General features: G+C 50.2%; 1 protein-coding gene across 2 annotated transcripts; it reads right to left on the bottom strand.

The window, feature by feature from the left end:
- Positions 1-8,021: 8,021 nt before the first annotated feature.
- Positions 8,022-20,717, bottom strand: RGS14 (regulator of G protein signaling 14; the record flags this gene model as incomplete). Of its 2 annotated transcripts, none has more annotated exons than XM_080936850.1 (15): positions 8,022-8,161; positions 8,254-8,368; positions 8,449-8,495; positions 8,604-8,685; positions 8,766-8,892; positions 9,095-9,171; positions 10,897-11,100; positions 11,777-11,889; positions 12,211-12,322; positions 12,451-12,594; positions 12,895-13,038; positions 13,121-13,213; positions 13,519-13,697; positions 13,918-13,939; positions 20,673-20,717. In XM_080936850.1, 15 exons carry the CDS (start codon positions 20,715-20,717, stop codon positions 8,022-8,024), a joined length of 1,644 nt encoding a protein of 547 aa, XP_080792976.1. The 2 variants fall into 2 exon arrangements, with proteins under 2 accessions (XP_080792976.1, XP_080792977.1); XM_080936851.1 differs by having other exon boundaries at positions 8,116-8,161; positions 8,247-8,368.
- Between the last annotated feature and the right edge of the window lie 1,768 nt (positions 20,718-22,485).

Here is a 22,485-nt window from a genome sequence, read left to right on the forward strand (position 1 = left end):
GCAAGGCCAAAGTTTGGCCAAAATAGCTGAGGCTGCTTTGAGGGTATTTTGTGTGTGTGTGTGTGTGTGTGTGTGTGTGTGTGTGTGTGTGTTGTTCAGATATTACCTCTTCCTTGTACTTCCCTCTTCTATGGCCCATCCCTGACCATCACTGGTCTCAGGGTTCTGGCCAGAGAACAAGGCTGTTAGCCACTTGCTGTCTGAGGCAGTCCCAGCCTCTGGTACCTTGTTTCCTTGACTTTGGGTCCCAGTAAATTTTGAGTCCCGGGCTCTGTGCTCTGAGCTTGGAGCTCAGCCGCGGGTTCTTGAATCCACATTCTAATGTGTACTCTGAGCCACAAGTCTGCATCGCTGAGTGGTCACCCTGAAAGTTTGACCTTAGCTCTGAGAATTTCAGGCTTTGCATGTTAGATTTCAGATTCTGTTTCTAGGTGCCTGGTGCCATGTTCTGGGTTCTGGTCACGCGTTCTGGGTCTGTTCTATAGGCTCCAAGCTTTTAGAGTTCCAGCTCCTTGGCAATAGAGAAGTGTGGCTGCCCCCAACTGATAAGGTTATCCCTACCCACACATCTTTGCTGGACAGCTTTGGGCAAGAGCCAGCATCACAGCCGGTTCTGTGCATTCTTCCTCTCACTTCCCTGCTAGCCAATTTCTTGAGATATGCTATAGTGGCCACAGAGCAGCCCTTGTCCTTACCCTACTGTTCTCATGGCCCTTTCCACTGGAAACATTCACGTTCCAAACTCTTCTGCAGACTTGCACAGTGTTGCATGGTCTGCATCTGCTTCAGTGGTGGCAACGGTGTGCGCTCCCTTCATCGGGCCCTCATCCCCCTGAGATGACCTCCAGCTTCTACAGAAGCCAGAGTCACCTGACCAGCAGGCCAGGCCCCCCACAGGGTACACCTTGTGCTTATTGCTGGGGGGGAAGGGTGGATGTTCCAGGGAGCATAGTCCACTGCTGTGTCTGCAACAGCCTGTGCCTGCACTTGACCCCTGCACAGGTCCAGAACTAAGGCCACCAAGTGACTGCACACTTTCCCCCAGCCCTAGACTATTGCAGACGGAGAAGAGTAAGAAACTTCAAAATTGTCTGGCAGAGGCTTGGGTTCCCTGGGCATCTTTAAGAAAGCTGCAGCTGCTTAGCTCAAGTCCTCTGTAGGGAGAGTATTGTCAGGATGCAAAACTAGTTAAAAAACAGTGTGTGTTCTCTTCCTTCATACTATATACCCTTCATGGCTTCCCTTCTGGGAAGGTGAACAGCTCTATACCATCTTGCCAGCCCACCTTTGAATCAGTGTAGATCGGTGGCTATGAAATATATATAGCCCATGGCTTAATGAGCTGGTAGGAGAGGAAGCTGTAGGTGTGGCTTCCTCTTTTTGGTTAAGCTAGTGAAGGCCCAAGACCTTGAGGGACTGGAGGAGTGAAACAGCTGGGAAACAGGAGAAAGGAATGCCTCATACTCAGTATTGCAGAACTGTGTCTTCCAGGATGCTGTGCCAGGACTGTATCGGAACAACTGGCTACCCACACAAGGCAGCCCATGTAGCAGCCCACAAGGGGCTCCCTGGAGAGCCCATGAAGAGCACTGATGCCCCTCCTCTTACTGGGGTATTTAAATACTTCATAATTGTTGGCAGGAATGTTCTGTTTTTAAGTTACACATGCTTGGGGGGGGGGGGGAATGGCACTAAATTCACCGGTCATGAAGTTAGACTTGATTGGAATCCTTTTATCGGTCTGTTCTTGGGACTCCGTCTGAGATGAATAAGGGCTCGCTCATTTCTTCCCAAGAAATTCACCAAGGTTGTTTGACAAGGAAAGAGCAGAGGGGATCATGGTAGAAGAGCACACCAGTCAACCAAATGGGCCAAGAGTGATGAGAGTCTCATGTCTCCAAATAAGTCTCCCAAATGCTACCAGGAATGGCTGTCCAGCAGAAATAAAAATAGATTATTGGGGAGTTCTTTATAATAATTAAATTATTTTAAATTGTATCTATAAGAAAATTAAAGCTAAGCCGAAAATCTTTGACTACTCTTCCTAATCCTGGTGTAATGCTGGTACCTTTCTTGATCTTCTTCATCAGTTTTATTTTTCTAGAAATTCTCTCCTTTCTGTACATTTGAAAGTGTTTATATTTTATATACAGATACCAGTATGGCTTGGAAATGTGTTTCCTAAACATTTATATTGGGGTTTTGTGAATTTCCTCTAAGAAGCTGCACTGAAGGATGGATCTTAAAGGGTTTTACTTCTCATTTCTTTCTTTTTCCTTTTTTTTTCTTTTGTTTCTTTGTTTCTTTCTTTGTTTCTTAGTTTGTTTCTTTCTTTCTTCCTTTGTTTGTTTGCTTGTTTCTTTCCTTCTTTCTTTCTTTCTTTCTTTTTTTTTTCTTTCTGAGTCAGGTCCTTACTCTGTAGCCCAGGCTTGCCTGGAAGTCACTGTGTAGTCCAGGCTACCTGAACTCACAGTCTCGCTTGCCTCAGCGCCCCCCCCCCAGGGCTAGAATTACAGGTAAGAGCCACATCTGAGATGCAGGATTTGGAGAGAATCAATTGGATCCTGGAGGACCCACTGTCATGAATCGATTGATCAATGTGTGTGTTGATGGATGATTTGGGGAGTGACTTTGTTATCAAGCATCCGTTTGCTAGTTTGCTGTCTCACCCTGTATGTCCTCTACCATGTTACAGTTTGGCAGGAAGGGCCACTCCAGATGCCAGCACCATGCTCTTGGACATTGTTTGAGTTAGGGTTTTACTGCTGTAAACAGACACTGTGACCACTCTTTTTTTAAAAAAAAATTTAAAAGATTTATTCATTTATTTATTTATATGACTACACTGTTGCTGTCTTCAGACACACCAAAAGAGGCCATCAGATCCCATTACAGATGGTTGTGAGCCACCATGTGGTTACTGGGAATTGAACTTAGGACCTCTGGAAGAGTAGTCAGTGTTTTTAACCACTAAGCCATCTCTCCAGCCCCTCAAGGCCACTCTTATAAGAACAACATTTAATTGAGGCTGGTTTACAAGTTCAGAAGTTCAGTCCATTATCATCAAGGTGAGGACATGGCAGCATCCAGGCAGGCTTGGTGCAGGAGGAGCTGAGAGTTCTACATCTTTGTCTCAAGGCTACTGGAAGAAGACTGGCCTCCAGTCTTTGTCACTGTGTGTGTCTGTGTGTGTTTCTCTCTGTGAGACAAGGATGAGAGTTTTATAGCCCACACCCACCATGACAGACCTACTCCAACAAGGCCACACCTACTCCAAATGAAACTACACCTCCAAGTAGTACCACTCCCTGGGCCAAGCATATTCAAACCACCACAGAGGTCCCACATTCCTGAACTGTGAGTTAAATGAACTTATATTTTTATTTTATTTTATTTCTGGTGACGGAGACTAAAGGGCTTCAAGGAAACCAAGCATGTGCTTCACTAGTGAACTACAACCTTTTCCAGTAAACCTTTATTCCTTATAAATTGTCCAGTGTGTGCTATTTAGTTATAGCAACAGAAAGTAGATGAAGGCAGGTATCATGTCAGATGCACTGCTTCCCTGAACAGTAGCACACTGAACATTAGTACATGTTGGAGAATTTTTCACATTAGCCAGGGATATTCCCAGTTATTTGCTATGTGGCATTGTGGAAAATAGACATGTCACAGTGGGTTCTTCTATCTTAACAGCCTATCCACCTTTGATTGTTTGTCAGTTTTGGGATATAAATAATGTTTAGAGATGGTAAGCCTTTTGAATGGACTGAATGATTCTCTAGTGGTATTGCTTTTTTATTTTTATTTTTTTAAAGATGTGTTTATTCACAGCTGGGCAGTGGTGGCTCACACCTTTAATCCCAGTACTTAGGAATCAGAGGCAAGGGACTCTCTGAGCTCAAAGCCAGTCTAGGCTACAGAGTGAGTTGCAGGACAGGCAGGGTTATGTGGAAAAAACCTTGTCTCAAAAAAAAAAAAAAAAAAAAAAAAAACAAAAACAAAAAACTGTTATCAGACTAGAAAGATGGCTCATCAGGCAGAGGTGCTTGCTTCCAAGTCTAATAATCTGAGTTCAGCCGTAAGAGTCCACACGGTAGGAAGAAAGAATCAACTCCTGCAAGCTGTCTTCTGACCTCCACATGCACATATTAAAATTTTTAAATGTAATGAATTAAAAGGAATGCTTGTGTGTGTGTCTGTGTGTCTGTGTGTGTCTCTGCCTCTGTGTGTGTCTCTGTGTCTGTGCATGTGCATCTATGCCACACATATGGAGGCCACAGCACGGTGCCGTGAGTCCTCCTCGGTCATCCTCCACCTATTCCTTTGAAGCACGGTCTCTCTCTGAACCTGGGATTCGCATTTCTCAGCTATTCTGAAAGCCAGTAAGCCCTGTAATCCTCTTGTCTCTCCCTCAGTCGGTGTTGACGTCACAGGCATGTGTAGGATGTCCAGGTTGGTACATGAATGCTGAGAATCAGAACTCTGATGTTCGGAACTGCCCAGTGAGGGCTCTTAAACTGTCCTACTTCTGGTTTTTAACAGAAACTTCTGACCTGCCTCCAGAACCGGACAGTCATGTCAATGTGCTCTCTCCCAAGATGGCTATGGCTCCTCACCTCCTGGTAGACCATGCCTCTGCATCCAGCAACCTGTGTGTTAGTGAAGTCTCAGTGGCGGTCCTCCATACCCCATGCAGTCTAGCTTTTATCCCCCATCAGGTTGTTTAGGGGCGGGGAAGACACAAAGGTTGCTAACTCAGGACCTGAGCAAGTTTAAGCTTCTCCCAGCAGAAGATGAACTGTTCTCCTGGCTCCTTTCACCCGGCCAAAAGTATGCAATGTATCTCATTGCGCGTGCAGGGTTTCCGAAAAGGCAGCTTGGCCTATAGGGTCCATCAGCTTTGGAGAGATGGCCCATTTCACCCTCCTCTTTCTCTCTGGAGCTCATGTCAGAGTCTCTTCCCGTATGTCCAAGGAAATTAGGAGTTCTGTGGCTGATTGGGGAAAAGATGAGGATTGTTGTACAAGACTGTCCTGTGAGCCCAACAGCCATCATTTTCAGGAGTTCTGCTAAGCCTGCTGGGAAATCGTCACATCTGAGCATAAGACTGTTCATTTTCCTCTCAGAAGGAAGGCCAAGGAAGGTTATGGGGCCCTCGGCTGAGTTTCCAGTCACCCCTCCTAACACATTGTATGCAATTCTTCCCTAATTGTGTAGCTCTTGGGGAAGAAACTAGAAGTTGTAGGTGCTTGAAGCATGAGAGGGTTAGGGCTCCATCTGCACAGCCATAGGGAAGCCATCTGTGACGGTCTGAATATGTTTAGCCCCATGAGCGGCACTATTTGGAGGTGTAGCCTTGTTGGAGGAAGTGTGTCATTGTGGCCATGGGCTTTAAGACACTTGTTGTTCTAGCAGCCTGGCAGCCAGTCTTCAGGATGAAGATGAGGGACTCTCAGCTCCTCCTGCACCATGTCTGCCTGGATGCTGCCATGCTCCCACCTTGACAATAATGGACTGAACCTCTGAACCTGTAAGTCAGCTCCAGTTAAATGCTGTCCTTTATAAGAGTTGCTGTGGTCATGGTGTCTGTCCGAAACAGTAAAACCCTAACCAAGATATTATCATTCCTCAGGGTGTTGACTTCCCAATGTGGCTGATTAAATGGCCTGTGTTCCTGGGGGATCTTTGGAGGAATTGCTCTTCATTCTCTCTCTCTCTCTCTCTCTCTCTCTCTCTCTCTCTCTCTCTTTCTCTCTCTCAAGATTTATTTGTTATATATAAATACACAGTAGCTGTCTTCAGACACACCAGGAGAGGGCATCAGATCTCATTACAGATGGTTGTGAGCCACCATGTGGTTGCTGGGAATTGAACTCAGGACCTCTGGAAGAGTAGTTAGTGCTCTTAACCACTGAGCCATCTCCCCTTGTTCTTCATTCTTAATGAGACCTTAGGAGGATGGTGGACACTGTTTACATTTCTCCCAGGAAAGTTAGTTTAGCAACAGGAATGTGTCTCCCTCCCCCGACTCCTAACACCACACACATACCCTAGCACTGTGCAGTCTTCTGATGCTCGTTGTCCCCCATTCTTCTTTGAACCTATCCCCACCTACCAAGCTCGTCAGGGAAGCAGGATTCTTGTAGTTGCAGGTCTTTGAAATCCACCTCACTGGAACAAGCTCATGCCCCCAGGAAGGCTTGCCTAAGGTGAAAGTCAAGTGGCCATTTCAGGAATAGGTGAGGTAGCAGGATGGCCACCACCACAGTCCTGCTTTCCTGTGTTTCTTTCTGTGTACAAGGCCTTTGTGTAAATGCTCAGGTGATGGAAAATGAACCAACAGAATTGGGATTAAAATAAAAAGATACATTTGGGCCCCAGTCACTGAAAAGAGCCATAAAAAAAGATACATTTATTTTTATTTTATGTGTGTTTTGCCTGCATGTATGTCTGGGTACATGTATGTACAGTATTCATGAAGTCCAGAAGAGGATATTGGAACCCTTGGAATTGCAGTTACAGATGGTTGTTAGCTGCCAAGTCCCCTGTAAGAGGGGCCAATGCTCCTAACCACTGAGCTACCTGTCCATCCCTGGGGATTAGGATTCTTATCAGAGTAGCTTTAGACAACCTCTGGGTCAAACTCTGCCCATGGGAATGGAATATGTGGCTGGCTAGTCCTACATTATCAGCTCACCCCAGAAGCCTAGGAGCCCATTAAACAGTCAAATAAATCAAGGGGTTACCAGGTAAGAGAAACCTGAAACACCCCAGAAGAAGGCAGGGTTTCAATCAAACCCTGTTGATCTTACCCACAGATTTCAGGGATGACAAGGAGCCAGTCAGATGAGCAGGGAGAATTGGAGGAGGTCCTGGTGGGGAGGTATCAGGGTAGACTCACCTGCATACAGGGCTCTGCCCTATTCCTCAAGCCACCTAACTTCCTTCATGCTTAACCTCCCTAGGTAGGACCAGGTTGGGCTTCTCTCCTGGAGGCTGAGACTTTCTGAGAAGTACCCTTCCCTCCCTGCCCTTTCCGGCTGCCTAGAGGTGGGCTACCAGCCAGCCAAAGCAGATGAGAAAGAGAATGTGCAGCCCAGCCTAGTCCCAGGCTTAACCCAAGGAGCCCGGTGTAGTGTACATAGAGATACATTGTATCCATGACAGAAACAGAACAGAAACAAAAAAAGGATGCATTCATGTACCGTGGACACTATGGAACAGCTGGGTGATGGATGGCAAGGGTGCATTGGGGATGGGGGTGGGGATTGGGCTGGCACTCTCTCCCTCTCCATCCCCCCGCCCCCCTTCTATATCCTATGCCTTGGGAAGAGAGATTCTGAAAACAGGAAGTCAGGAGGTATACACTAAGGATCCCCAAAACTTCCTGGCCTGGCACAGAGGCAGCGGGGTAGTGGGACCACACAGGGCAAAGTGGCACACAAGAAATACACACACCTCATGGCTGAATAATAATAATAATAATAATTATTATAATAACAGTATCATACATCCAGGACAAACCCAGCTGCCCCAAGCCAACCATAAAATCTATATGTACAGCAGAGTCTGTGGATGGAGTGAGGGGTTACCCACTAGTACACCCAGGTCTTACTTACATCGACTCTGTAAGGAGGGGCCAGCCCCTCCTTCCTGCCCCCTGCTAAAGCCTAGAACAAGTAGAGGAGGCTGGCACTGCCAAAGTCACCCCTTTGTGTTCAGTATGCTTATGCCAGGGGACTAGGCCCACCTCCCCTTGACGGTCTACTTTGAGGAATGGGTAGGTAAACCTAAGAGAGAATAAGTAGCCACCCTTCCTGGTGCTTCCTGTGGGCCTGCCCAAAGCAGAAAGGGGCCAAAGACACTCATGGTACAGACAGGGCATGCAGTGCAGACCCGTGGCATGCTTGGTTTGCCCAGGCACCATGCAGACAGCCTGGATTGTGACACAGGTGTCAGAGGACGGGGTAGGTGGTGGGGTCCGAAGGGCCCTCCCTGGGCTAAATAGTTGATTCCATCTATGGTGGCGCCTCCTGAGAGCCTGGTCTTTGGGAAGGAAGCTGCAGAAATTCTGGAAGGACCAGGTCCTCTTTGCGAAGAAGTCCCCTCTGGTCATGGGCCCCGCTGCTCTGTACCCGATTCAGTAGCTCCACCAAGCCTGGGGATGGCCACAGAGTCAGGGGGCCCATATCGACAAAGCACTTCCCTCACCCCTTGAATCCCATAACCCCCATTATCCTCACAGGGCACCTTCAATGTCACAGGTCTGTCGTTTCCCAGTGGAACTACTGACATCTTCTACCAGCAAACTGGAGGACTGTGGAGGAAGGTGACTGTCCCTGTTCTGGGTTCTAGGGAGGCATCCCTGTAAGAAAGTGGGGTCAGGGGCACAGCTAGGAGGGGAGAAGCAGAGAGTAGAAAAGGGGCCCGGAGGCTCTTGGTTACCTGGCTGCGGCAGGGGGATATGCTGCTGGATTCACTCATCTTTGCATCTATAAGGGACAGCACCACTGTTGGGTTTGGCCTTCCTCTCAGAAGCCCCTCCTCCTGTGCCAGAGGCACACTGGGAAACCAAGTCCCAGGATATGAACATCACTTACCTGGAGGAGTCTCCAAAACCAGTGTCTGAGAGGCCACTGAGCTCACTAGATTCTCCAAATCCACTAGCTGCTTCTCTCCTGCCTACAGAAAGGTTAGCAGTACGGGGGCTTAACCATAAAGCCTTCCCTGCTGGTCTGGCTCTCCCTTCACCTACAGCTTACCTTGTGCAGGACCACCTGATCCAGGCTCAGGCCATGCTTTGCCAGAATGGGTTGCAGCGCCTCCTGAAGACGCTTGGTGGGCTTAGCTGAGATCCGCACCACACGCTCCAGGCCAACCAACTCCAGCCTGCACAGAACCTTAGAGCTTCGGACTGATGAAGACCCAAGGCCCCCTTTCCCAAAATAAGCCCAGAGGGGACAAAGCTGAACCAGAGAGTGGAACAGTTTGGGGGTGGGGCTTCAGCCTAGGGGCAGAGTTCTCTCCTTGCCCAGAATGAGATTTGAGATTTGGGGACCAGTAGACTGAGATTTAGGGTAAGGGCACTCACTGGAAGGTGATCCTGTTTTCCAGTCGCACTTCCTGATCTGCCAGCACAGTGCAATCCTGATCCAGGACCAGGGCCTTCTGCAGATGCCAGGCAGGGTCTAAGAATCCCCTCCTTCCACCCCAAACCCTCCCCTGGGGATACTTGGAAACCACCTTCATTTCCTCCTGTGGCCTCTAGTGTGATACCCTAAAGACTAGGAGGACTAGCCCACGAATAACAGAAGGCTGAGGAGGCAGATGGGGTAAGGACCAGTGATGTTTAAGTTTGATAATACCAAGGCTAGGGGATCTTAAGAGTGGAAGATGCCCTGGGCACGGTGGCAGGGTCACACACGCCTTTATCCCCAGCACTTAGAGGCAGAGACATGGAATTTAAGGCCAGCCTGGACTACATAGCAAGTTCTAGGACAGCCAGGGCTACCCAGTCAGACCCTGTTGGAAAAACAAAAAAGAAAGAAAAGAGTGGAAGATGCTTGGGAATGCTAGGGGAAGCTTGGGAAAGAATCTTGTTCAGGGAAACAGACAGACATGCAAGTTAATGGAGATTCTTAATAAGGACGATGCTTCGGTCCTGGTTCACTGAGTGTATGTTCTTCCTTCAGGAATAGGAGGCTCAGGCAGCCCATCTGGATACATTTCCCCTCACCACTGGTCTTTGTTGGCCACCTGAGCCTTGTCTCTTGCCTTCTTAGTGCCTAAGTCAGTCCCACCCCCAACATGCACATGAGACCAGAAAGATGAAAAACATTTGGTACAGTTCCAACACACAGTAGGTATACAGATAAGCCTACTGTCTGTACCAGCATAAAACGTGTAGGGGAGAGCTTAAAAGGGAGCGTGGAGACTCTCCCAGACAGTAGGACTGTGCTGTACCACAGAAACAGGTGGAAGGTGGGTGGTGAAGTTATATTTAGCAGGGACAGAAGCCCATCTGGGCTGTTGGCAGCTGTTCCGGTGGTCTAAGAAAGTGGGCAGATTGCCTCCCATTGCTGCCCTAACACCCCCACATCCCAGGTCCCTAAGCATGTCGTGTAAACACCTCCTTTCCTCCCTCTGCTGGGAATGTCCTCTCCCTACAGTTTTCCCAGACAATCTGCTCTGTCCTCCTTAGCTGCCACTTCTCTCTAAGCCTTCTGACCAGACTCGCCACCTTCCCCGGAAGAGACTCTCTGGAGCTCTCACTCCTCATGGCCTCTTGCCTGGCTTACCTGCAGCCCGGACCTCGCAGAACACAGCCTCCGAGCCAGTTCTTCTCCTATACCTTGGCTGCCTCTTGGGGCTTAACTGACTTCCTGTCACTTTCCCTGGAGCAGCATTGCTCCCCTGGGACCCTCCTTACAGGGTGGCATCCCCTTACAGGGTGACTTAAAGATGAGTTTCCCTAGACCTTAAAGCTTAATGCTCATTTGCACTTAATGGAAGCATTCAGGGATTAGGTTCAGCAGATGCTTCTGGTGGCAGAGGTGATAACAGTGTGAACTGTGGCGGGGAGGTGGGGAGGACCCTCTCCTTAGCTTTACCTCCTAGAAACCATCAGAGTAGGGAGATGGAGAAGGCTGGGAACCAGGATGATGGGGTGGGTTTGTGTGTGAATAGGATTTTTGTGGGATGAGTGTGTGTCTGAGAATGAGTGAGGACTTGGACTGGGACCCATGACAACTTGGTCACAGGAGTAGGAAGAAGGTAGGAAGGGGTTAGTGATAGAGAATGGACTTAGAATTAGGGATGGGGGGCAGAAAATTGGGAAAAGAACTGGGTCATGATCAGAAAGGAGGCAGGAGCTGGGGTCAGCCATGCTCGCACCTGTTCATTGCCCACCAGGTAGACCTTAATGTCAGGTAGAGAGAGGCCTCTCTTCTCGCAGATGCCAGCCAACATGTCACGGATGGTGAGGCCAGGTCGAGCCAGGGCCAAGGAGGCTGTGCCGTCAGGTAGATACACACAGCAGTACTTCCCTGGCCGGCTTTCGCTCTCACCCTCTCCACCTCCAAGGCTCTTTCGGTGGCTCTGGTTGTGAACAAAAACAGGCAGAATCTGTACATACACACGTGAGGGCACGCTGGGACATATACATGTACACTTGGAAACAGGCAAAGACATGTCTTGATCCAGAAACACATGTTCACTCAAACATGCAGACACAAAGCCAGGCATGGTGGCACATGTCCTCGATCCTAGTACTTAGAAGCAGAGGCAGGCAGATGTCTGAGTCCAAAACATGCCTGGCCTACAGAGTGAGTTCCAGGACATCAAGGGCGACCCAGAGAAACCATATCTCAAAAAAGAAAAAAAGAAAAAAAAAAAAAAAAAACAAAACCAAGAAACAAACAACAAACAAATCACCCCCACCCCAAAACCAACTAAAACAAAAAACAAACAAAAAATTTGGACACTCAAAGACTGCTCCCCTAACTAGTCTCCCTCTCTCTCTCTCTCTCACACACACACACACACACACACAGAGGATACACCAAGGCACCCACACATGCACATATCTCCTAGCTGAGGATGATACGTAAAGAGAACACTATATCTGGTGTGGAGAGAAAGGGAGGGCCAGGTGATGGCTCTGTGGAGCAAGCTGGGAACAGAAATGTAGACGTCCACCGTGAATGCTGGGAACCCATGAAGAGGACCAGCAGTGGTCCTAACCAGAAAGCACCTTCTCTCAAAGGCCACTCACCTCAGATTTGCTGCTCACAAAGGCAAGGAAGCCCAGGTCCAGACTGGCGGAAGAATTCAGAGACCCCTGAGACTCTCGTCGCAGGGCCGAATTCACAGTTCCACCCGTCATGTCTAAGGGAAAGTCAGCAATGAAGAGGGTTCCTTTTTCTCACCGTCCCTCTGACAAGACCCTCCCTTTTGATGGGCCTTGTTTGGAGCCATCATTGGAGGACTTAAAGTGTGTGGATCCCTGGGTGTGTCGCCGTGTAGCCAACTTCTGGGGCGTAGCATAGGAGCACAGCCTCCTGGACTAACTAGGTGGTCTCAAGTGCCTACGTTTTGGGTTTGGGTTTTGTCTTATTGCAGACTGGGTCAGGTAGGAAGAAAGGGGCGTTCCCAAAATTGGCACAAATTTTCTGGCCGCACCATTCTACAGCCAGGTTCTGATCTCACCTCTACGGAAGGACTTGCGGAGAGGGCGGCCACAAGGGCCCTCAGCAAGTGGTAGCTGCCCCAACTCTTCCACGCCCAGCGGCAGTGACTTCCCAGGCTTCAGCTTTGGCTTCTGGGAATACAGGGAAGACTCTGGTGCCGAGCAGCGCCCCAGCCCCACATACGTATCAAGGTCTAGGGAAAACCCTTCAAGAGGCTGTCCACAGCCCCTGCCCCGCCCCCTGCCACCCCTGTCTGCACCTTCCTCGTGGTGTCCGGGCTCCCGAGGTGTGAGGAGCCAGGTTCCCGCAGGGGGCGTCCCTCGGCCTCGGCCAGCAGGCACTCTTGGTACAGCGGGGATTTGACGAAGCGCGCATAGCTGTCGAACTTCATCAAATTGAAGATCTGCTTGGCCAGTGGGTGTGAGTGGCAATTGGCACCAGGAGAGGACAGTGGAGGGCTGGACGTTCTGCCTGCACCTCTCCTGCCCCGCCCTGCCAGTCCAAGTAGGGAAGCCCTACCTCCCCGATGCCTGTCTTTTTCCTGGAGTCTGAGACCCACCCCTACTCTTGACCCCGCCCCAACCCATCCTTCACTGCATTTTCCCCTTCCGCTCCAGACTCAGACTCTGTCCCTGAATCTGGTCCTTTTGAGTGTTCCATTGGTGTCCCTTCTCAGCCTGTCCTTTCCTCCTGAACCCCTCACCTGAAGCTGCTGTGCTCGGAACATATCTGGCCTGGGCTGGGCCAGCACCTCCTCACTAAGCCAGGCCTGCCGGTCGATGTTCACTGGGCTCAGAGCCTGGCTGGACAGGAACTCATGGTAGATGTTGTGGGCCTCCTGAGCTAGCTGGGGGATGAGGGAGCAAAAGAAGTGAGAGGGCATGTCTCAGGCTCTAACCCCCACCCATCTGTCCCATCTTTCTCTCCACCTGCTTGGTGTCGCTGGCTGGGATCTGCTGGAAACGCTCGCAGGCTTTCCAGAAAGTTACGTTCTCCGCGCTGAATTCCTTCTTCAGGAACTCCTGGTGTGAGGAGAAGGGGAAGGAAGGCCTTCAGACACAGGCTGATTCAGGGACGTGTTCAAAGACTGGGACAGACAGACAGGCAGATGGTGCCAGATCTGGGGTACCGGGAGAAACTAAGAAACAGAGACGAGGACAAGAAGAGAGAGTTCCTAGCTTGGTGATGAGGGAAAGAATGCCAAAGACAGGGACCACAGAGAGAAGCAGCACTCTGGCCAACCTGAAGCCTTGTCTATGTCCTCTCCAGCACCCCCTTCCTGCAGTGGCACCTACCCTCTCCCATTGCACCCCACCCCAGGGCTTACAGTGAAGTAAGCCAGACCCCGTGGGTCTTGCAGCAGCCGTTCAAAGGATTGGGCCCAGCTGGCCACAGGCTGCTCCTCAGTGGAGAAGGGGCTGCTGGGGCCACTGGGGAGGCTGTGGATGCTGACGGAGCTGCCTCTGCCCTCACCCTGGGCCTGGGAACCTGATGTGCTGGTCAGTTCTGCAGAGAGATGGACAAGTTAGGGTGAGCCTTTTCCTTCCTCAGCCTGTGGCCCAATCCCCCTTATAGGCAGGCATCTAGTCTGCAGGTCTGATTACCTGAGAGGTCAACAAGTAACTGGGAATGTTTCCCCCCCACACCCCGACACTTCATTCTCCCTGTATCTCCCTCCCTCCCTCCTCCTCTCCCTCCTTCCCAGATCCACACAGCTGTTACTCACCTCCATCAGAGACAGCCAGAACCTAGGAGAGACCCAACGTAGAAGATCAGAGTAGGGCCCTATAAGATTTTGTGGGTTTTGTTGTTGTTTTAGTGAGATGTTTTTAAGGAGCCACACCAGGCAGACCTCCAGTGAGCTGGGACTGTGTTTTCTCCCTAGAGAGTAAGGCTCACTAGCTCCAGAAAGTCATCACTGTCTAGAATTTGTTCAGGCTGTCCTGGCCCCCTTTCCATCATGTGCCAATTACTGTGTGCAGGGACTTAGGGGATTTTCTAGTGGCCACTGGTTCTCTCTCCCTCTTTCTGCCCCTGTTAGGTGAGCCCAGGTGTGCTTGGACTTCAATCCTGTTTCTTCCAGTACCGTCTGTAAGGATTTGGACAAGGCAGCTGGATTGCTATGCCAATCTCGTGTTCGAGGGAGGAGAGATGTTTCTGTGGTTTGTGATCTCATCACGCCCTACCGTGGGCATGGCACGGGGTACTGTTTTCCTGGCACAGAGCAGAGTCCCTCAGACTTTAGTGGCGAGGCTAGGAGGATCCTCCCTGACATTCAAGATTCAGGATGGGGCTTGAAGCTTTCTAACAAGCTTCTGGGTAATTCTGGTGCTGGTCTAAGGGACCACAATATGAGCACTGTCATTCACACCAAATCCATTCCTTCTCTCCTACAATGTATACTAATCCTGGCTTTTCTAGGGATCCGAGTCACTGGTGAAACAGAACCTCCCACCATCGATTTGAAGAGGTTCTTGCAATGGTTTCTCTTGGTTCCCTCCCTGCCTTCCCACAAGTTCCCTGGCTCCTCTGCAGACCCCTGCCCATGCAAGGTGGGCAGTCTCCTTTCTTGGTTCTGTCCTGGGCTCTTTGGGCCCAATTCTAACATCTAGCTCCAACCACACTCAGCTGGCTTCTGGCCAATGCCTATCTCCAGATGCCCCATAGGCCATTCAAATTCAGCCAGTCTCAAATGGACACTCCTCCATCCCCACTGCAAAAGTCCTGAAACGGCTTCATGGTACCTTGTCTTTTTCCTGTCACTCAGACCTCAGGCCTCTTTTACCTCCTGTATTTCACTAGGCCCATCCTGTCCCTTCTTTTCATCCCACTGGAAGCAATTGTAGGAAGGCCCCTTCCCTCCTCTCCACTCTCTAAACTACCCTTGGAGCACCTGGGTCGTGTGGAAGTCAGGACTGGCCTGCACGATACTGTATGATATTATTTGACCTCCAGGGAAGAAAGAAGTTTAAAGGGGCCTCCTGTGTTTAAAAATTAAGTGATTCCCACAGGTTCCATTTCTCTCCTCTTTAAGAGTGATGCTCAAGGTACTGTGCATCTTCTCAGAGTGCATCCTTGGCTGGCCCTAACAGTGGCCATCCCTGCAGGGTATTCTCATTCTGCCCAAGGGACTCTAGGGCCAGTTGGATACATCTATGTTTCTTTTGGAGGCAATGGGATTCAATCAATACCTAGACTGCTTGGATTCAAGTTTTGTGCTCTGTGACCTAGGGAAGAGTACTCAGGCATGTTTTTACCTTAGTCCATCCTCTCTAAAAGTTGAGAAAACAGTGACCCCAAAAAGAACTGCTTCGTCCGAGTGAGTTAAACACCCAGAGGGAGCTCAGAAACACTTTGTGGTGTCTAGTGAATGTTCTAGAACATTACAGATACAGTGGCTGTGTCAATATCCTCAGCCAATGCTGCCAGGTGTCTGGGTTTGTTAGTGTGCCAGAGGGCAAAGGGCACAATTGTCTGAACTCTCCAGACGGAGATCCAAATCCTAGCTCTGCTTTTTTCTTGTTTTACAACCTTGCATGGGGGAGTTGAGCAAGAAAGTTTGCAATTGCCTGAGCTGGGTGTGGGACCAGCTCCTCAGCACATCACGCTCTGGGCCTCCCCCCACCCCTCACCTCCCCACACTGTGTCTCACTCCTCCACATGCTTCTCATCATTAGAATCATCTCTCCCCTCCAAGGTCTTCACCTCTCTCAGCCCAGGGGTGCAAGTTCTGCTTCCTAGGGTAAGAGATCCTTCACAATGCCTGAGGTCCCTAGGCAGCCTGCTATTTTCTCCCCCAACAGCTGTCTTCCTCCCCCAGCTGCTCCAGGGCTGCAGCTGTGCTCCTAGCCTTAGAGCCTGAGCTGCCGCCCTCCCCCCAGCTCTCTGGTGCAGTCCCCCCCCCCACACCCCAGTCACCCTCTTCAGGGATCCTTAGCCTTTGTAAAACTGCCCTGCAGTCCCATGTAGGCCTGGGAGGGAGCTCTGTCTCAGCAGAAGTTCTTGATGGCCAAAGGTACGGGAACAGGAGCCAGCCGCACTAAGATTTCTTCTGGCTCTCAAGGAGTTTTATTCCTATATTATCTTTAATTAACTAAGTAGGGTTGGCTTTAGGTTTTTTTTTTTTTTTTTTTTCTCCTCCCAGGCCTTTCCCTCCCCACTGTTCCCACCCTGGACTCAGTTTCTTGCCTGCCTCAGTAGGATTGCTGTTGCCAAGTTACAGCTACACCCCTACCTGTACCTGACTAATGAGCCCCTCTGGCAGCATTTGCCTCCTCCTCGCCTCCACCCTACCCTTCATCAAACTTATATTTTTTCCCCACACCCTTGCTTCCTGTTTTGCTGTTTCCTTTGCCTGAGTACCTGCTTCGATAGCCCCCTGGCACTGTTCCTGGTTCCCTACCCATCATCCCTTATCCCCAAATGCTGGTCTTCACCATCCCCTTTATGTCTCATGCCTGGGCCTCTCATCCCCTCAGCCTGGTAGCTCCTGGAGGGCAGGTCTTGTTGGGACCTGCCCTCCAGGAGAATCTTATCTGAAATCCCTGCCCTAGGGTCACCCTCTTTGACCCTATGCTTAAGCAGTCTTGACTAAGACACCGGCCCAGGTGCCAGGTTCTTTGGTCCAGCTTCTTTGGTTGAGAATGGAACAGGAAGAGAACCAAAAAAGAAGGGAATCTCCAGCTGGGGGGAGGGGGGAGGATGGAGCCCAATTCCTGCTCAGTCATTTGAGAATCTGAAAAAGCTGACTTTACTTGAGCCCATTTCTTCCAGAGGAGCACTAGGCTCAGATTCCCAGCCTCTGGGGGATGCTGGGAGATTAAACAGGGCAACCTTAGAGCACCATCTTTGGCAAAGTGTGACCCAGGGCCACAGCTATGACTTACAGAGGCCATAAGGCAAGGAGAAGTGGGGTTCGGCAGTCACCCCGATTCTTACCTCTGCTCGAGGAGCCCTGTTGAGTGTATGGAGGAAAAGGGGAAGAAAGGACTAGGAAGGGTGTGGTGGCCAGTGACACTCCCAACCCATAATCACGATTTGTTCTTAGGAAGTGGCTCCAAGGGAGCTGCTGGTACCTGGGGACACTGGGGAGGCCACCTCAAGTTTCCTGCTCCAGCTGTGTTACAAGCAACCCATAGTTTTCTCCACACTTAACAATGCTGTCTCCTGCAGCAAATTATTGTCCCTGCTTTACAGGCAAGGAACCTGAGACCCAGACACATTATAGAGTGGAAAGGGGGCAGAGATAATATTCGATGCCAAGCTTGCCTGTCAGATGGAGTCTGAAGACTCACCAGGTTTCTCTGAGTATATATATTTCTCTGAGTATATATATCTCATTTCCATATACATATTTGCAATAGGGTCCCCCTTTGTAGCCCTGAGTGGCCTGGCATCCCCTGTGTATCTCTGGCTGGCCTCTAATCTCCAGAGGATCCACCTGCCTCTGCCTTCAGAGCATCAGTATTATAGGCATAAATTACTGCACCCAGCCTGGCCACTTCTCTCATAGATAGAAGAGCTTAGAGGTCCAGGGACTCCTCTTGAACTGTGTCCCTAGAGGATTCAGATCTCAGAAAGAGAGAGAGAGAGAGAGAGAGAGAGAGAGAGAGAGAGAGAGAGAGAGCGCAATTAACTTATAGTCACCTCAACCTGTCTTATCCTAACTCTTCCTCAAACCAGAACTTTATTTCAATATTTCACCCATGTCTCTAGTACCTTTCCAGAGGTGAGCACCTAACCTGTGGTCTTGTTTCACTTTGTGGATGTTTAACCAACCTGATTCCTTCAGCTTGAGCTTCCCAGAGCTTTCTCCAAGACATGGCCCTTCTTTTTTTTTTTTTTTTTTTTTTTTAATATATATTTTTTATGTATATGAGTACACTATTGCTGTCCTTAGACACACTAGAAGAGGGCATCAGATCCCATTACAGATGGTTGTGAGTCACCATGTGGTTTCTGGGAATTGAACTCAGGACCTCTGGAAGAGCAGTCAGTGCTCTTAACTGCTGAGCCATCTCTCCAGCCCCGACATGGCCCTTCTATAATATACCCCTGACCTGCCACCCCTGACCTGCCACCCCTGACCTGCCACCCCTGACCTGCCACCCCTGACCTGCCACCCCTGACCTGCCACCCCTGACCCCGAGGAGCACACCAGGAACATGGAGGCAAATGAACTTCTTTTAGGTCTCTCTGCCAGAGTGTGTTGGGGTGGGGGGGAAACCAACTCCGAGTTTCCCGAAAGAAAACTATAATTAACTGGAAGTTAAAATCACAGACTCCCCTGGGGTAGAGCCCTTCACCATCACAAGTCTCCCCCTGGGCCACTCCCTCTCCAGCATGCATGTGCTTTAAGCACCACCTTCTACAGTGTTAGATGGTGATGGAGAGGATGGTTTTTCTTGCCAGACTCTTCTCAGGCTTTCTCCACTTCTTCCCCAAACCAGGAGTGTATTCCAGTACTCTTCACTCTTGTCTGCCATGCCTGGCTAACTGGTGCTAACTGGGGACTAGGTCTTAAGTGTTGAGGAAATGTCTGAGTGCACAAACGGAGCGACAGCTGGTGCCGAGTGACGATTTCTCTGGGAGGGGGTTAGGAGCCTCTCTAAGTGACAGCTGACACCAAAAGGATGAGGCTCATGATTGACACCACCTCAGCAAGGAATGGTGGGGGATGGGGAGGAACCAGAGCTGGACAGTGTTTGGGGGCTGGGGGGGGGACCTCAGGGTTTGTGTGCAAATGGTGAGCCTTCTACTCAATGGCGTAATGGCATACCAGTTTTACTCCTCGGCGCCTCCCCATGAGACAATAGCCAGACACCTTGCCACAGGCCCTCTCCATTCACATCCACACCGGAGTCATCCATGCCTGTCTTCCCATCCCTGCCCCAGCCAAGTATGGCCTCATAAGGCTGCCCATTGTCCATCAAGTAGACATCTGTGAACCATGAGGTTTCAAGGGTCATACAGAGGATTCAGAACTGATCCAAACAAACATATGGGGCAGCTGTGGGCTTGGCGGGACCCAGCTTGTGCCATCCTCTTTACTCTGAATGACTTTGGATGGAGAAGCCATGGGCTGACACAGGAGAGACAGGCTGGGTTTGTCTCCAGCCCCCTCAGCTGGCGCGTAGTTCTGGGTTCTGTCCCAGAAGCATCAGCCCAGCTATTCTTTCAGGGAGGGCCTGGGCTATTTCTCCTTGGCCCCATGGCCAAGTCACATAGAGAGGAGCAAGCCATGTGCCGTGCCCACCCAGAGTGGGTGCAAGGGGGATGGGCTCTCCATGGACTTACTGAGTTGGGTTGGTGGTGGAGGAAGTAGGGTGGGGGCCAAGCCAACTTTTGGAACTGGTCTCGCTCCTACCCTGTCAGAAAGGAATTCTGGACACGACATGAGAACTAACCTTGGGAACTGGAACGCAGAGGTGGGAACTGTTTAATGAGACGAAAGGTCCTTAAAAAGGGGGTGAAATACAGGGGCCACCCGGATGACCCTTCTGTGACCCTTACAACATTTCAAGGGTCCCATGCCACTCAGCAAACAGGACGTTTCCATTTTAGCTCAGTTTGCAGATGACAGAACAGAACAGGATCTTTCTTGTGAAAAGACAACAGAGCTAGAGCTGGGTCCCAAGTCACTCTGGATCCTCTGGCTTTGTCCCATGGTTCTAGGCTGGGGCCTTAGGATAGGGGCTACCAGGACACTGTTTGGTCTCCCTGGAGTATTTTTTAGCGATCCTGTTAGGTGAGCCAGGTCCCTACGAAAAGCTCAACACAGCCTGCCCCATTTGGTGAATGAATGAAGAACCAGAAACTCGGGCACAGCTGTAGTCAGGAGTCAAACAGCCTGGTAACAGGGCTGCAACCAGGGCAGCCTGTACTAAGTTGCACACCCCCCTTCTAGGAAACTAGGAATAGAACATACAGGGCTCATCTTCCCATCCTGCCCTTACTGACCCATCCTAGGCTACCTAAAGAACAGTAGTTCTGGCAGGCTGCCTCTGGAGCCGGTTGATGTAGTGGCCCAGCAAGGGCTGCTCTCAAAACTTTATTTTGGGCACTTAGAGCATGAGGTGAAGAGAGAAGGGCTGAGGGCCAGAGCTATAGGGCTTGAGAAGTTGTAGGAGTGACCGGGGAGCAATGGGGCCACTGGCTCTCCATGCTACTCTGTAATCAGCTCCAGTAATCCCAGTAGCAGATGAGGGAGCAGGAGTCCACCCTGCATGTGGAACCAGAGACCTATGCCTGCTGGGCCCCGGGCTAACCCCCAGAGATGCACTAGATTCCTAGCAGGGCATCTGGAAGGGTCCTGGGGTGACAGTGCCAGGTCCTACTGCCAGCAGCTGTCTGTACCCAACTTCTCCAGCCTGCTGGCAGTCCCCCCGGGTTTCTCCGCAGCCCTGCCGGGTGTGCCTCCTGAACTCCACCCTGGGTGTGCCCACCCCTTCCTTGTGGCTCTGGCTCAGAGCCCACACTCACCATGCGCCCGTTGGGGACACCCAAGTGCTTGGGTTTCCCTGGCATACCGCTGTTGATCACAGGTCCCCTCCACGGGGGGCCACCCACCACAAGGCTTGTGGAAGGACCGGCCAGCACTCTCAGGGTGGCGAGCAGGCAGTAGAGAGAGCTCGATCTGCTCCTTCAGGCCTTTACATCCTGAAACACCAGCTCACTACCTCTTTTCTCTGCCACAGGAAGCGTCTCTATAGAAACCAAACCACAGAAAGAAGCAAGGTCTAACAGAGCGAATGCCTCTTCCTACTCTCATACACACACACACACACACACACACACACACACACACACGTTCACGCACACACACATGCCGCCAACGCATCTTTGGTTGCACTCCATGCAAGCACCAACACACAGCAGGAGCCTCCTTGTGCCCAGAGAGTGTTCTGGCTCAGTCTAAAGGCTCCAAGGATGTGTCAGTATACAGAAGTGCATGCTCGTACAGCAAGGCAATTGTGGCGCAGGTAGTCTGGTGGGGGTTTCCATGGACATGGGACATGTTTACTGGGCATTCACATATGTGTTTCATTCAGTACTCATTTACCTGCGATGTCCCAGGCTTATGCATGCTTAACGCTCCTAGCCCAGACAGTTTGCATGTGGTGACTACTATTCCTAGGCTGTCATCTGATGGCCAGGTGAGCAAAGAGGTAAATGCATTGCCTGTGTGACCATGCACTTGGGCATGCTGTGTCATGAACACACCTGAATCTTCAGACAAACACATTCGAAGCTGGACATGTTACCACATGTATGTAATGCCAGCACTTGGGAGGCAGAGGCAGGAAAAACATAGTTTGAGGTCAGACTTAGTTACATGAGATCTGGTCTGTATCTATACTATATCCGTATCTATATCTAAATATAAAACAAAATAAGCTATATAGTGTACAGTGCCTTGGATGGATGCATATGACAGGCACACCTATATGTAGGCAATGTGTGGTCACACCCCAGGGACCAGGTGTGCACACATGCACTGAAGGGTAGGATTGGGTACATCCATACCAAAGTGGTAAATTAAGCCATAGTCCTGTGGAAAACCCACCTTGGTGCAGAACTGTCTTAGCTCAGACTCTATAAGAAAAATACCATGTCCAAGAGGCAGATGGAGCTCTGAGTTCAAGGCCAGCCTCATCTACAAGACCAGCCAGGACTACATAATGATACCCCGTCAACAAACAAACAAAAACAAACTGGTCTGGAGAGATGACTCAGTGGTTAAGAGCACTGGCTACTCTTTGAGAGGACCCAGGTTCCATTCCCAGCAGCCACCTGGTAGCTCACAACTGCTGTGACTTCCCTTCCAGAGGACGAGATACCCTCTTCTGACCTCTGAGGATACCAGGCATGCAGGTGGTACACAGATACACAGGCAGGCAAAACAGTCATATACATAAAAATACTTTTCACATTGTTAGGAAAATTGCCATGGATCAGGTGACTGGGACAACAAACGCTCTAGTCTCACCGTTCCGGAAGTGGTATGTCCAGGCTCGAGCACTGACACTTGTGGTCTGACGAGTCCTGGCTTGCAGACAGTCATCTTTTTGCTGTGCCCATATGTGTCAGAAAGCAGAGAGAAAGGAAGCATGCTCTCTCCTGTCTTGTCTTATAAAGGACATTTGATCCATCACACCCAGTCCATCTCCTGCATGATGTACTTTCTGGCCAAAGGCTCTATCTCCAATGTTTCCAGGTATTAATAAAACGAGTAGGGGAGGGGGAGTGAGGATGAGAGTGGGAAGAAGGGAGACAATGTTTGAAATGTAAATAC

The sequence above is a fragment of the Micromys minutus genome (genome assembly GCF_963924665.1).
Source record: "Micromys minutus genome assembly, chromosome: 1".
NCBI classification, from domain to species: Eukaryota; Metazoa; Chordata; class Mammalia; order Rodentia; family Muridae; genus Micromys; species Micromys minutus.